The following is a 15582-nucleotide window of genomic DNA, read 5'->3' on the forward strand; positions in this document are numbered from 1 at the left end:
ATTAAAAAAACATGTGATGAACAGCTTGTATCAAACAAAACTCAACATTTCTCTAAACTGCAGCATAAAACTTCTAGTTGCTCGTGAAAACAGAAATGGTTAGAAAGGTAACCAGTTACCTGAGCTGTGAGATAAAAGGCAGACACTGTAGGAAACTCCTCACTTCACTCTCTTCATGTGAGCAGCCTCTCAGCTCCACTTGTTTCTTCTCTGGTTGGAGTTTCAGCACTTCCAGGAGGATGGAGGTCTTTCTCTCTGAGAGGTCTATGGACCAGACTGAAGGAGCTGACTGGAGAACTGACTGTAATGATGGAAGGAGACTCAGACCTGTTTCAGGATCATAAGAGTACAGGTCCAGGAGGAAATCACACCATCTCTCTTGAAAAGGGAATGTTTCATATGAGCACACTGATGATAACAGCTCCAGCATCTTCTCTCCTGTCTGTTCTCTCTCTGCTGCTGCACAGAACATATTCCCAAAGAACTTGATTCCTTTAGAACGATCTGACCGGAGATGAATACTGAAATAATAAAGGAAACATTTAGTGATTTGATTTCATCTGCATGAATACAACAAGTCACTACTGATGGACTCCATCTTGTACATGTGTGTACTGTTTACAATCTAATGACATTTTGACTGAACATCATGTCTGGACTTTGACTGACTCACAACACAAACACTCATCCTGTCTCTGGACTTACTGCAGGTTTGCTTCCTGCTGCTTTAGTTCACTTTATATCATTTGATTTCATGTTTGAGATTTGAGAGTAAAATAAATTCACAACATATAAATATAAATAGTGGAACAACAGCAGCGAGACAGAAGTTATACAACACAACAACATGTTGATGATTCAGAGGACTGACTTCTGTTTAATTCATTCATGTTTAAAATTACTGTGAAATATAATTAAAGAGATGTTTGTTATTTAATGTGTCAAAAAACACTTTTTTCAGTTTCAAAGGTTTATTTGTGTTGTTGTCTCAGAGCCACATTGTTCCATTAATATTATTCACTTCATGTAATTATTCTCATACAGGCAGAAGACTGTGATAACTGTGATGATACATTATTACTGAACTGAGACATTATATTCATCTTTATCTACATTATGTGTGTTTGTGAATGATGATTAACTATTTTAGAAACACTGCAGATTATGAAACAGATGTTCTGACAAACCTCTGAAGAAGAAGCCACATGTTATAATTAAATATCCAGTATTAGTCAGAGTTACCTGAGCTGTGAGATAAAAGGCAGACACTGTAGGAAACTCCTCACTTCACTCTCTTCATGTGAGCAGCCTCTCAGCTCCACTTGTTTCTTCTCTGGTTGGAGTTTCAGCACTTCCAGGAGGATGGAGGTCTTTCTCTCTGAGAGGTCTATGGACCAGACTGAAGGAGATGACTGGAGAACTGACTGTAATGATGGAAGGAGACTCAGACCTGTTTCAGTCTCACAGTCCTTCAGGTGGGAGTACAGATCCAGCAGGAAACCACTCTGATATGTGTGATCATAATATAAAGGGAATGTTTTGTATGAGCACACTGATGATAACAGCTCCAGCATCTTCTCTCCTGTCTGTTCTCTCTCTGCTGCTGCACAGAACAGATTCCCAAAGAACCAGATTTCTTCTGAAGGTTCTGATGACTGAGGCACAAAACTGAAATAACGAGGATTTTTAAAAAACTTGATAAATGCTTTTCAATAAAATAGAACTAAAACATTTCTCCATGAACTGCAGAAAAAATCTTTTATAATTGAATCTGAACACAAACTGAAAATAGACGAGACGGCTTCTAGTGACCAGAGAAATAAAGAAGGAGGTAACCAGTTACCTGAGCTGTGAGATAAAAGGCAGACACTGTAGGAAACTCCTCACTTCACTCTCTTCATGTGACCAGTCTATCAGCTTCACTTGTTTCTTCTCTGGTTGGAGTTTCAGCACTTCTAGGAGGATGGAGGTCTTTCTCTCTGAGAGGTCTATGGACCAGACTGAAGGAGCTGACTGGAGAACTGAGTGTAATGATGGAAGGATACTCAGACCTGTTTCAGTCTCACAGTCCTTCAGGTGGGAGTACAGATCCAGCAGGAAACCACTCTGATATCTGTGATCATCATCATCAAAAGGGAATGTTTTGTATGAGCACACTGATGATAACAGCTCCAGCATCTTCTCTCCTGTCTGTTCTCTCTCTGCTGCTGCACAGAACAGATTCCCAAAGAACTTGATTTCTTTCGAACGATTTGACCAGTGATGATCAATACTGAAATAATAAAGGAAACATTTAGTGATTTGGTTTCATCTGCATGAATACAACAAGTCACTACTGATGGACTCCATCTTGTACATGTGTGTACTGTTTACAATCTAATGACATTTTGACTGAACATCATGTCTGGACTTTGACTGACTCACAACACAAACACTCATCCTGTCTCTGGACTTACTGCAGGTTTGCTTCCTGCTGCTTTAGTTCACTTTATATCATTTGATTTCATCTATGAGATTTGAGTGTAAAATAAATTCACAATATATAAATATAAATAGTGGAACAACAGCAGCGAGACAGAAGTTATACAACACAACAACATGTTGATGATTCAGAGGACTGACATGTTTTTTAATTCATTCATGTTTAAAATTTCCTTCTCCGCGAATCGCCACCGTAACGTGGTGGAGGAGTTTGAGTGGCTCAGTGATCCAGGGAGCTATGTTGTCCGGGGCATTAGCCCCTGGTAGGGTCTCCCAAGGCAAACAGGTCTCAGGGGAGAGCCCAGACTAAGAGCGGTTCAAAACGACCCTAATGGTAAGCAGCCCACGGACTTCAGCCACCTCGCCCAGACCAGGGAAACCGGGGCACCCTCCCGGAGCCAGACCCAAGAGGGGAGCTCGTCGGCGAGCGTCTGGTGGCCGGGCCTTCGCCCATGGGGCCCGGTCGGGCTCAGCCCGAAGAAACAGCATGGAGCAGCCACCCTGTGGACCCACCACCCGCAGGGACAAGCATGGGGTCGGCTGCAATGCAGACCGGGCAGCGGGTCAGGCGGGAGGCCTGGGTGAGCCGATCGCCGGCAGCATAGACTAGCTCTAGGGACGTGGAACGTCACCTCGCTAGCAGGGAAAGAGCCAGAGCTGGTGCAGGAGGTGGAGCGATACCAGCTAGATATAGTTGGGCTCTCCTCCACACACAGCGCTGGCTCTGGAACCAAGCTCCTGGAGAGGGGTTGGACTTTGTCCTTTTCCGGAGTTGCCCAGGGTGAGAGGCGCCGGGCGGGAGTGGGGATACTCACGAGCCCCCGGCTGAGCACCGCTGTGTTGGAGTTCTCCCCAGAGAACGAGAGGGTCGCCTCCATGCGCCTACGGGTTGCGGGGAGCAAGGCTCTGACTGTGGTTTGTGCTTATGCACCAAACAGCAGTTCGGAGTATCTGGCCTTCTTGGAGTCGGTGGGAGGGGTCCTGGAAAGGGCGCCGCCTACCGACTCCATAGTTCTCCTGGGGGACTTCAACGCTCACGTGGGCAATGACAGAGAAACCTGGCGGGGGGTGATTGGGAGGAACGGCTTGCCCGATCTGAACCTGAATGGTGTCTCGTTATTGGACTTCTGTGCTTGCCACGGTTTGGCCATAACGAACACCATGTTCGAACATAAGGTGGCTCATAAGTGTACCTGGTACCAGAACACCTTAGGCCGGAGATCAATGATCGACTCTGTAATCGTATCATTTGATTTGCGGCCGTATGTCTTGGACACTCTGGTGAAGAGAGGAGCAGAGCTGTCAACTGATCACCACCTGGTGGTGAGTTGGATCAGATGGCAGGGGAACCGGTTGGAAAGACCCGGCAAGCCCAAACGTGTAGTGAGGGTGAACTGGGAACGTCTGGCGGAGGACCCTGTCCGGGAGGTCTTCAACTCCCACCTCCGGAAGAACCTCTCACATATCCCGAGGGAGGTTGGGGACATGGAATCCGAATGGACCATGTTCAAAGCCTCTATTGTGGACGCAGCCGTTAGGAACTGTGGCCGGAAGGTCATCGGTGGCTGTCGTGGTGGCAACCCGAGAACCCGGTGGTGGACACCGGAGGTGAGGGAAGCCGTCAAGCTGAAGAAGGAGAGCTTCAAGGCCTGGTTGGCCCAGGGGTCTCCTGAAGCAGCTGACAGGTACCAGCAGGCCAGAAGGGCTGCAGCTGCGGTGGTCGCGAATGCTAAAACTCGGGCATGGGAGGAGTTCGGGGAGGCCATGGAGAAGGACTTTCGGTTGGCCTCAAGGAGGTTCTGGCAAACCATCCGACGGCTCAGGAAGGGAAAGCAGGGCTTACCACAGGCTGTTCTCAGCAGGGGGGGGGGGGGTAAACGGCTAACCCGGACGGGGGACATCGTCGGGCGGTGGAAAGAGCACTTTGAGGAACTCCTAAACCCGACCAACATGTCCTCTGCAGAGGAGACAGTGCCTGAGGACCTAGGGGGAGGCTCACCCATATCCCTGGCAGAAGCCGCTGAGGTTAATAAGCTCCTTGGTGGCAAGGCGCCGGGGGTGGATGAGATCCGCCCTGAGATGCTGAAAGCGCTGGACATAGTTGGGCTGTCCTGGCTGACACGCCTCTTCAATGTCGCATGGGGGTCGGGATCAGTGCCCATGGACTGGCAGACCGGGGTGGTGGTTCCCATCTTCAAAAAGGGGGACCGAAGAGTGTGTTCGAATTACCGGGGTATCACACTACTCAGCCTCCCGGGGAAGGCTTATGCCAGGGTGCTGGAAAGGAGGCTCTGACCGTTTGGCGAACCTCAGATTCAAGAGGAGCAATGCGGATTCTGTCCCGGCCGTGGAACAGTGGACCAGCTCTTTACCCTCGCAAGACTACTGGAGGGGCTCTGGGAGTTTGCCCAACCAGTCTACATGTGCTTTGTGGACTTGGAGAAGGCTTTCGGCCGGGTCCCTCGGGGGTTCTTGTGGGGGGTGCTGCAGGAGTATGGGGTGCCGGACCCATTAGAACGGGCGTTCCGGTCTCTGTACAACTGCAGTAGGAGCTGTGTCTGCATTCTCGGCAATAAGTCAGACACGTTCCCGGTGGGTGTTGGCCTCAGCCAGGGCTGCCCTTTGTCACCGGTCCTGTTCGTGACTTTCATGGACAGGATATCTAGGCGCAGCCTGGGGGCGGAGAACGTCAGGTTCGGGGGTTTTCGGATCGCCTCTCTGCTGTTTGCAGATGATGTGGTCCTGTTAGCCTCCTCGGATCGTGACCTCCAGCATTCACTGGGGCGGTTTGCAGCAGAGTGTGAAGCGGCGGGGATGAGAGTTAGCACCTCCAAATCTGAGGCCATGGTGCTCTGCCGGAAACCGGTGGATTGCTCCCTCCAGGTGGGGACGGAGTGCCTACCTCAAGCGAAGGAGTTCAAGTATCTCGGGGTCTTGTTCACGAGTGAGGGTAAGATGGAGCGGGAGATCGACAGGCGGATCGGTGTGGCTGCAGCAGTAAAGCAGGCGCTGCACCGGACCGTCTTGGTGACGAGGGAGCTGAGCCGGAAGGCAAAGCTCTCAATTTACCAGTCGGTCTATGTTCCTACCCTCACCTATGGTCACGAACTCTGGGTCGTGACCGAAAGGACAAGGTCGCGGCTACAAGCGGCCAAAATGAGTTTCCTCCGTCGGGTGGCCGGGCTCAGCCTTAGAGATAGGGTAAGTAGCTCGGTCATCAGGAGGGAGCTTGGAGTCGAGCCGCCACTCCTTCGCGTCGTAAGGAGTCAGCTGAGGTGGTTCGGGCATCTAATTAGGATGCCTCCTGGACGCCTCCCACTGGAGGTTGTCCAGGCACGTCCAACTGGGAAGAGACCCCGGGGAAGACCCAGAACACGCTGGAGGGATTACATCTCTCAGCTCGCCTGGGAACGCCTCGGGATCCCCCAGAATGAGCTGGATAGAGGTTGCCGGGTAGAGGGAAGTCTGGGTCAGCCTGCTTGGCCTGCTGCCACCGCGACCCGACCCCGGATAAGCGGAGGAAAACGGATGGATGGATGTTTAAAATTACTGTGAAATATAATTAATAGAGATGTTTGTTATTTAATGTGTCAAAAAATATTATTTTATGTTTCAAAGGTTTATTTTTGTGTTGTTGTCTCAGAGCATTCATTGAATTATTCTCATACAGGCAGAAGACTGTGATAACTGTGATGATACATTACTGAACTGAGAAATTATATTCATCTTTATCTACATTATGTGAATGACAATTAACTATTTTAGAAACACTGCAGATTATGAAACAGATTTTCTGACAAACCTCTGAAGAAGAAGCCACATGTTATAATTAAATATCCAGTATTAGTCAGAGTTACCTGAGCTGTGAGATAAAAGGCAGACACTGTAGGAAACTCTTCGCTTCACTCTCTTCATGTGACCAGTCTATCAGCTTCACTTGTTTCTTCTGTGGTTGGAGTTTCAGCACTTCCAGGAGGATGGAGGTCTTTCTCTCTGAGATGTCTATGAACCAGACTGAAGGAGATGACTGGAGAACTGACTGTAATGATGGAAGGAGACTCAGGCCTGTTTCAGGATCATAAGAGTACAGGTCCAGGAGGAAATCACACCATCTCTCTTTCAAGGGGAATGTTTTGTATGAGCACACTGATGATAACAGCTCCAGCATCTTCTCTCCTGTCTGTTCTCTCTCTGCTGCTGCACAGAACAGATTCCCAAAGAACTTGATTTCTTCTGAAGGTTCTGATGACTGAGGCACAAAACTGAAATAACGAGGATAAAAATAAAAAAACACGATAAATGCTTTTCAATAAAATAGAACTAAAACTTTTCTCCATAAACTCCAGTAAGAAATCTTTTATAATTGAATCTGCACACAAACTGAAAACGAGACGTCTTCTAATGACCAGAGAAATAAAGAAAGAGGTAACCAGTTACCTGAGCTGTGAGATAAAAGGCAGACACTGTAGGAAACTCCTCACTTCACTCTCTTCATGTGAGCAGCCTCTCAGCTCCACTTGTGTCTTCTCTGGTTGGAGTTTCAGCACTCCCAGGAGGATGGAGGTCTTTCTCTCTGAGAGGTCTATGGACCAGACTGAAGGAGCTGACTGGAGAACTGACTGTAATGATGGAAGGAGACTCAGACCTGTTTCAGGATCATAAGAGTACAGGTCCAGGAGGAAATCACACCATCTCTCTTTCAAGGGGAATGTTCTGTATGAGCACACTGATGATAACAGCTCCAGCATCTTCTCTCCTGTCTGTTCTCTCTCTGCTGCTGCACAGAACAGATTCCCAAAGAACCAGATTTCCTCTGAAGGTTCTGATGACTGAGGCACAAAACTGAAATAACGAGGATTAAAAAAACATGTGATGTACAGTTTGTATCAAACAACACTCAACATTTCTCTAAACTGTAGCATAAAACTTCTAGTTGCTCGTGAAAACAGAAATGGTTAAAAAGGTAACCAGTTACCTGAGCTGTGAGATAAAAGGCAGACACTGTAGGAAACTCCTCACTTCACTCTCTTCATGTGAGCAGCCTCTCAACTCCACTTGTTTCTTCTCTGGTTGGAGTTTCAGCACTTCCAGGAGGATGGAGGTCTTTCTCTCTGAGAGGTCTATGGACCAGACTGAAGGAGCTGACTGGAAAAGTGGCCTCAGTTTTGGAATGACAGCTGAAAACCCTTTAGTCTCGACATGCTGATAAAAGTCAAGAAGGGTGTTATTTAAGTCAGTGGTGACAGAAAACAAGGAGAGGAGCGCCTTCACTTCATTGAGAAAGCTTTCTCCTTCATGAAGTGCTGCTTTCAGGCATAAATCCAGTAACAGCTGCTTCTTATTCCTCTCCAGTGTCCGTTGCTCCTGGTCCTGTAATGCTGGACCTGTGTGTGTCATCCTGAAGCTGCATGATAACAAACAGATGTATCACACAGTACATGTGCGGTAAAACTCTGTAGCATTCACAGTTGTAAACAGACACAATGTTAACACTGTGCTGATGTTAGATATGATCTATGACATGTAAACAAGCTGTACTGCTTTAAGCCTCTGTTATACTTTCCACGAGGACGTCACACGGATATGAGCCGACGAGGAAGCGTGAAAATGAGCATTTCTAATGCTGCAATGAATATTAGAAATACATGAAAGTTTACTTCTCTGCTGTGTATTAAGTCTCCATCTTAATGCTGATCCACATATCTGCATTAAGGTGGAGACCTCCCACCAAACAATCAACGGTTTTACAAAAGGATGAAACTTAAAGTGTGTGGAATCAGCATCACGTACAAACAGAAGCTACATACCTGAGTGAGCTGATGTGTGGCAAAGCCTCTAAGAGAGACGTGCACAGACTCTGGCAGACTGGAGTTTCTCTCTCCCAGTGGAGGCAGACGTTAACCATCGTAGGACTCCTCTGCATGACTCTCACTGCTCTTTCAAACAGCTCGCTTTGACCTTCAACTGGAAGGTGCAACTGATTTCCATCAAGGCCAAGTAAGCTGATGTGGTCCATCTGCCCTTCACTCAGAAGCAAAACCCTCCACAGCTGCAGCAGCAGAGGGTCACACCTTCATTTGAAGAATAATCAGAGACCACTTCCTCATTATTACAATAACCGAGTAGAGAAACAGTAAAGGATCATAAAAGTGTTTATGCACAGATGCTACAGCTAAATTGAATTGATTTCTGTTCTATTTCCTCATCCTCAATACGTCTTGGTTTAATTAATGAAAATAAGTGGTTACACATGAAGAAGAACAGTTCAATTGTACTTAATTAGATGTGTTGTAACCTTAACAGTCATTTGACACTTAAAACATGTGCTCACTCATACCTTTGGACATTTTTAAGGCATCCAAATAGTTGTCTCATTCCTTGTTCTGATACCATGACGTCCTCAAGGTTCAGCGATATTTTCCTCTCCGTCGACTGAGCGACCACATAGGCCACAGCACAGCAGGGGAGAGGGTCCAGACTCTCTCCACTGAGATCCAGATGGTAGTCCAGCTTGTCCAGGAGGTACCTGCATGCTTCAGGACACTGGGACTCATACAAGCACTGGCATAGGAACAGTGTGTCCACATCACGCCCACTGTCCTCAGGGCCAGCCTCATCTGTCTCACACAATGTGTCGATCATTTCCTCAAAGAAGCAGTTCGATGTATTCTTGAGCTCCTGAGCTGGAATCAGAAACTTCATGAGACTCGGGCTCTTCACATTCAACAATCTACACATGAAAGGGATCAGATGTTTCATGTGTTTCTTCTCCTCAGTGAGGCTTTGCTGAAGCACATCCTTGATTTGATCTGGATTCTTCAAGAGCCACAGCGCTGCAAAAAACTCCTGCATGGTGTAATGGAGAAATGCATATGTGGTGATTCTCTCCGTGGGGTGGACTTTGATAACAAGTGGATTCAGGAAGGAAAGGACACAGCTGTCTTCACAGGGACGTTCTGTCAAGTTCACCGTTTTTACTTTAGTTGCATGAAAAGCAACCTCAGCCAAAGATAGTATTTCATTCTTCTTGGTTTTGATTAAAGAATTTAGATCTTTGTTTGTTGCTTGGCTGTTGATCTGAAGGCACTGGCGAACAATATTGATGTAGATGTCAGCTATACTGCACGGCTGTGGAGAGTATTCTGGTGTCTCAGATGAAAAGCAGACAGACACCATCAGTGCATACATTGGGACATGGCAAAGAGTGAACAACTCCAAGTTGCTCAAAACCTTCTTCTGTTCCTCTCCGAGCATTGCAGATAAGTATGTTTTTATGGCCTGCTCATTAAAGCCTTTCACTTCCACTCTGACAAAGTCTTTAGAAGGGAAGTCTTCTTCATCATCCGGTCTCAAAGTCACAATGACCTTGGCATCAGACAGTAGGTCCTTCTCTACAATCCTCTTCACCACTGATGGATGGTCAGACAGATCTGTGATTCCATCAAAAATGAGCGTGACATTGTCAGAGTTGTTCTTTATGTTCAGTAAAACCTCTTCTTTGCCTTCTTCTGGTTCACTGAACACACCGAAGAGAAGATCCTCCAAGTTCTTGATGTCGGATTTTTCTCTCATGTCAAAGTAAAACATGTAATCAATCTCCTCGTTGTCTCTTTCTGCCCACAGTTTCAACATTTGGTGAGTGACTGCTGTCTTTCCAATCCCAGGTTTACCGACCAACAGTATGTTTCCACCTTTCTTCAGCAGGTCACTGGGGGAAGTTTCTGCTTTGTTCTCGGGGATGTATGTCCTTAACTTCTTAGGGCGACTCTTCTTGCCTTTCTTGCTCTTGAAGTTCTTGACTTTAACTGGAGAAGAAATGTTTTGTTTGTCTAACACAAGTGACGTGTACGACAGATCGGGCTTATTGTTTCCTTCAAACAGATTTTTGTTTGCTGTCCAAAACTGATTGGATATTTTTTGTGCTTTTGACTTCAACTTTGCTTGATATCTGTGGCACGGCCTTGGGCCTAAAATAAAAACAATAGTGAGTAAATATATATATTTTTCAACCTGGACCATATTTTCCCATGTTTTTGTGTCCAAGTGACTAATGGGGACAATATTTTTTAGTTGGTCCAGTATCCTGACGAGAACCCTGACGATACCCAGATATGTGTAGTGAATTAAAAACCACAATATTTACCTCCGAGTAGAAGTATAAAGTATTAGAAAATAGAAATACTCAAATAAAGTTTAAGTATCTCAAATTTGCACAGAAAATGTTTATTGACATAGTTACTGTCCATTGTATTTGTTATTATTGTTTTGTTTCTTATGCTGCGTTCACACCAAACGCGTCGCGAATTATTCGCGCGAGTAGATTACATACAAAGTCTATGCACAGACGCGATGAGACTGGCACGGCGCGAATTTGCGATGGCGCGGCGGACGCGAGTTGAAATTTTTCAACTTCTGCGAAATATTCACGTTACGCCCCGGCGCGATAGCCTATCAGCGTTGAGATGCTCCTCCTGTCATCACTGACTTCCTGCCGTTGTTGAATCAGGAAATAAATCCTGTAGCCGTCTGTGTTCAACCAGAGCTCTACGATACCTCATATCAATAGAGACCGGACCAAACTATGTGTATAAATGTGTGTGTGTAAACCATATGGTACAAACAATGAATAGACGCTGCTGTATTTACGTCTACATGACGTTATTCTGAGTGTTGAAGGAGCTGCTACAATGTTAGGATAGCCTAGCACCGATCCATCCCTGCTCCATTGAGAAGACAGGTAGCCTACAAATCGGCATCATTACGTAGTTATTTCGGAGTCCCTTTTTGTCGGTTTATTGCCGTTAAATCACAGCCAAATCAGTTTATTTTGTGTTCGTACAGCTGTAGTAAACAGCGACAGCGACATGTGGCTTGCACAATGTGGCTTGTGGCGACGTGTGGCTTGCACAGTGAATACAGCTCGATAAAATCCATGGAGCTCCTCTGGACAATATTATGAACCCAGACATGACGGCGTTTAGTTTCCCGGGATATCTGTGACTTCCACAACACGTACTAAGCAGAAATAGGTTATTTTTTTCATGGTTAATGGCGGACAGTTGAACGGCTTTCAGGGCGATAAGCCACGCCCCCTCTCCGGATTGTCCAGCGCGATTCGCGCGATTCAGGCGAATGAACACTTGGTCCCTGGCGTTTTGACCGGCGGCGCGATGAATTCGCGACGCGTTTGGTGTGAACGCAGCATTACCCATTTGTTACACGTTTAAAATAAATAAATGAAAATAAAGTGGAACAAATAGTTGTCACTGTCTACATGAATAGTATATGACTATATGAAAATAATGCACGAAAGGCATATTGTTTGTTTTCATTCTGTCCTTTCCTTTGGTAAAAGATGGTGCAGTGTATCCTACGCTAAAGGAGATAAGACAGGAAGCATTGAAGCACATTGACGGTGTGATCACATTACAGCCCGTTCAGCAGCTGACGTCTGCAGCGTTCTCCCTCAATACTAAACCAGTTTAAAACACTGTTGTTCCCATTAGTCACAAACACATGGGTGAATAGGTTGAGAAATACCAAAGTTACATCAAATCAGCCCCATAAAGCTAAATAATAAAGATGTGACAAACACTATCAGTAAGAACTGGGCTTTCACGTACCTTTTAAGTAGCTTGTATCTGTTTCTGAGTCTTCGTTGAAGGGAAAGATGCTGATCCAGTAGTGCAGGTCCTTGTCTAAGGTCCACTTTCTCGTCACGTCAAGAATCCTGAGGAACTCGTAGCAGGCTGCTTCCCCCTTTCTTTTGACCGAGTCCAGTATTTGTCTGTGTTTATCGTAGTCATTTCGCTCTGCCTCAATTACGCAAACCTCCTCATCACTCAATACGCCTTTCTGATTCAAGTTTTCCAGAATCACTGAGAGATTCTTTAATTTTCCCACGAGCGATATTCTGGCATTTTTGACGTAATCTGAGGCAGACTGTGTTGAACAAGCCATGTGTCCTTACTTCTGTGTGTTCTGCACACGGATCCAACTTCAATGATCTGGAGAACAAAATAAAAGCTTACATAAAAAGTGAATTACAACAATGATTCTGACTGTGATGTATGAACTATTATGTAAAACCTCTCAAATCTTTCAGAGTAACTTGTCTAAACATCATGCAGCTGATGCAACATTTAAAAGTTGATCAATTCCAAGATGTCTTTCTGAAGAATGTGCTTCCCAAGATAAGAGGATGGGGAACCAAACATCCATGTCTCATATTTACAGATCTATCTGCACACTGCATTTATATGGTCTGCAGAACAGGAAAAAGGCCTGGCTCCCCCGCTCCTTTTCTCAATGCTGTGCCTTTAACTGAAACATGCTTAAAGAAAGCTGTGCCTTACTGATATGTAATAAATATATATTCAGGGCAGGAGGAGTTGGTAGCAATGTAAAATTATGCTGCATATTTAATTAATAAATATTTCTCGACCCATTCATCTTAAGTAATTTGTTCTCACCGATTCTCTTTCAGCCTTGATAATTTAGCTTCTAAGCTTTCTCCCTACTTTGAGATTGGAGAACGTGCACATCTTACTACCTTTAAAAGAAAACTTAACACACATTTTGTACTCATCACCTTTTGCATCTTTTACTCTGCTACAGTATTTATTGTTACTTTTATTATAGTAAGTAGCTTTTATTTGTTGTATTTTTGTCAGTTATATTTTAAATTGTGCATCTTCCGTTAACGCACGGCCCCGCACAGAAGGGGGCGTGCGTCAGCGTCAAGCTGCACAAAGCAGATCGAACCAGACAGGAAGTCACACACCTAAAAGGGAGAGAGCATCCGGTAATGTTTCAAAATAAAATGCTATGTGCAGACTTCCGCCTACTTACCCGCGGTAGAAGCACACAAAACAGGGAAATATGACAAAATCAACAGCAACTCACCGTCGGACAGGTAAAGTAACCTTTTATGCGTTTGTTGTTCTTTTTATACATCCGTGGTTGTTACACAGATTATCGCGAGCGCTCCGCTTCTGAAACGCTCGCGGCGCACACGCTCCCGGTGGAAGCACCTGTGTGTGTAAAGAATGCGGATATTAAATATGAAAAACAACCAGTAGTCAATGTGCAAGCTGCCAATTGAATGGTGATTTAAGCTACTCTATCGGGTTCATATATTTGCCTCACCAGCCACGAACCTCACCGCACGTCACTGATGTAATTACCACCTTGGTGTTACCACCTGTCTGCACAGAGAAGAATACTGAGACACTTTGAGGAAGTACTGGGATGTTAGTGAACTCAAACAGTCCTAAATCTGAAATAAAGAGCTTTACATGAGCTACTAAAACAATGAAACGGACATATTTCTAAACATTGTCATCACCACAGGTTTATTATCTAACATGATGAGTCTTTGGACAATGCCACGTAGTAACAACAGAGTAGATCTCTGTGGTCTGTTCCTCTTGCTCTCCCTTTAAAAACACGGTTCTTCTCTTCTTCCTCACTAGAAACGCGCTCTACAACAACAGTCCATGAGCAGTTACCTCTCCTGTGTGGCCCAGTGGGAGCCTCTCATCCCCGGGGAGGTGGACTGGGTTTCTCTCTGTGTCCGCAGGTCCAAACCCAACAGCCTTCATGCACATGTCTGAACGTTTCCTGCTCCGTCTTTACTTTCACTTCCTCAGACACTCTCGATGCTAGAAGAGGCCACAAGAGGCCACAAGGTGTCGCTGTTGACCAGCAGACAACAAGCTGAGAGATGAACTCCAGACTCTAAATGACACAAATGTATTTATTGTACTTTTTACTGCATTACATCTGATGCCATAGGAGAACCATTTCTGGTTTCACAAAGACCCTTTCAGACCAGGGTTCTTTAAAGAACCGTTTCCTTAAACGGTTCTTTAAAGAACCCACAAAGGTGCCTCAAAGAACCTTCAGAAAAATGGTTATTTGAGGCAACATTTCTGGTTCTTTGAAGAACCTAAAGAAAAAAAAGGTTCTTTAAATAGCTGAACATTTTAATAGTTGAACGGTTTCTGTAGCTTAAAAAAATGCAGAAGGAGAAGAGGTCCAAAAAACGTACGGAAGAAATAGTTGAATAGAGAATAGGACAACAAGCCCGATGGATTACAGTCAGTGTGCTTTGGCACAGGCAGTAAAACTGCTTGTGATCGCTCTTCTCTTTCATCATTCCTCCACCTTCAAGTAATAAATGACACAAATGCATTTATTGTATTTCTACTGCACTACATCTCAGAGGTATTCATTGTACTTCTACTGCACTACACAGGTATTCATTGTACTTCTACTGCACTACACAGGTATTCATTGTACCTCTACTGCACTACACCTCAGAGGTATTTATTGTACTTCTACTGCACTACACAGAGGTATTTATTGTACTTCTACTGCACTACACAGAGGTATTTATTGTACTTCTACTGCACTACACAGAGGTATTTCTTGTACTTCTACTGCACTACATCTGATGCCATAGAAGAACCATTTCTGGTTTCACAAAGATGGTTTTTAAGGGTGCAGAAGCAATATGGTTGCAAGATGTTTGTGTTGCATTGTAGCTGCTGTATGTTCTTGTATGTTCCTCTCTTGTATGTTCCTCTCTTGTTTTGTTCTCACAGTAAAGGAGGATGTGTGACACCTGGAAGCGTTCAGGAGGCGGGACTTAAACCTCCCGAGTTGTATCTCAGGGCACAAACATCAAAGGAAGTGACAGATAATGTTAGGACGCTTCGGTCACTGCAGTCTCAAGCGCAGGGGGGTTTTCAGGAGGATGATATGGCAACTTCTGAACACATGCAGGACAAGTCGGGAAGTTAAGAGACAAACTTTAGTCCAGGAGCAGCAGGGAGGTGTATAAAAGGAGAAAAGCTTCAGTTTCTGTCCACTGTGTGCTGTCGGGTTGGCCAATACACATAAGGAGATAAGTCATCCAAAGAAACCAATAATTCTCTAAAGTTGCTGTTTTGAATCCCAACAAGCAAAGTCTGGTTGAGGAAACTTCTCCCCCGGCTGTCGCAAAGGTTCAAACGTGTAACGTCTCAGAGCCAAGTGTGAAAACTGAAGCTGTGAGACTTTCTCACAGTCGTGAAGTGAAGTGTGAATGAAAAGGCC

General features: G+C 45.2%; 1 protein-coding gene across 1 annotated transcript; it reads right to left on the reverse strand.

Annotated features, from left to right (window-relative positions):
- Positions 1 to 115: 115 nt before the first annotated feature.
- On the reverse strand, positions 116 to 14120 carry LOC142953070 (uncharacterized). The gene is made up of 12 exons (XM_076095140.1): positions 13992 to 14120; positions 13630 to 13705; positions 13387 to 13514; positions 12105 to 12488; positions 8819 to 10448; positions 8289 to 8552; positions 7457 to 7885; positions 6919 to 7323; positions 6339 to 6743; positions 1844 to 2272; positions 1243 to 1668; positions 116 to 521 (listed from the first exon to the last, which is right to left on the reverse strand). The coding sequence occupies exons 4-12, from the start codon at positions 12439 to 12441 to the stop codon at positions 116 to 118; spliced, it is 4731 nt and encodes a 1576-aa protein (XP_075951255.1). The 5' UTR covers positions 12442 to 12488; positions 13387 to 13514; positions 13630 to 13705; positions 13992 to 14120.
- Between the last annotated feature and the right edge of the window lie 1462 nt (positions 14121 to 15582).

The sequence above is a fragment of the Anarhichas minor genome, unplaced genomic scaffold (genome assembly GCF_050575085.1).
Source record: "Anarhichas minor isolate MPS153535 unplaced genomic scaffold, ASM5057508v1 ptg000018l, whole genome shotgun sequence".
NCBI classification, from domain to species: Eukaryota; Metazoa; Chordata; class Actinopteri; order Perciformes; family Anarhichadidae; genus Anarhichas; species Anarhichas minor.

Bases quoted from the DNA above. Each gene is read 5' to 3' on its own strand.
- LOC142953070 (XM_076095140.1), bottom strand. From the start codon at position 12,441: ATGGCTTGTTCAACACAGTCTGCCTCAGATTACGTCAAAAATGCCAGA. The intron at 7,324-7,456 runs GTAACTGGTTAC...TCGTTATTTCAG, and splicing joins CCTTTTATCTCACAGCTCAG to TTTTGTGCCTCAGTCATCAG. The intron at 2,273-6,338 runs GTAACTCTGACT...TTATTATTTCAG, and splicing joins CCTTTTATCTCACAGCTCAG to TATTGATCATCACTGGTCAA.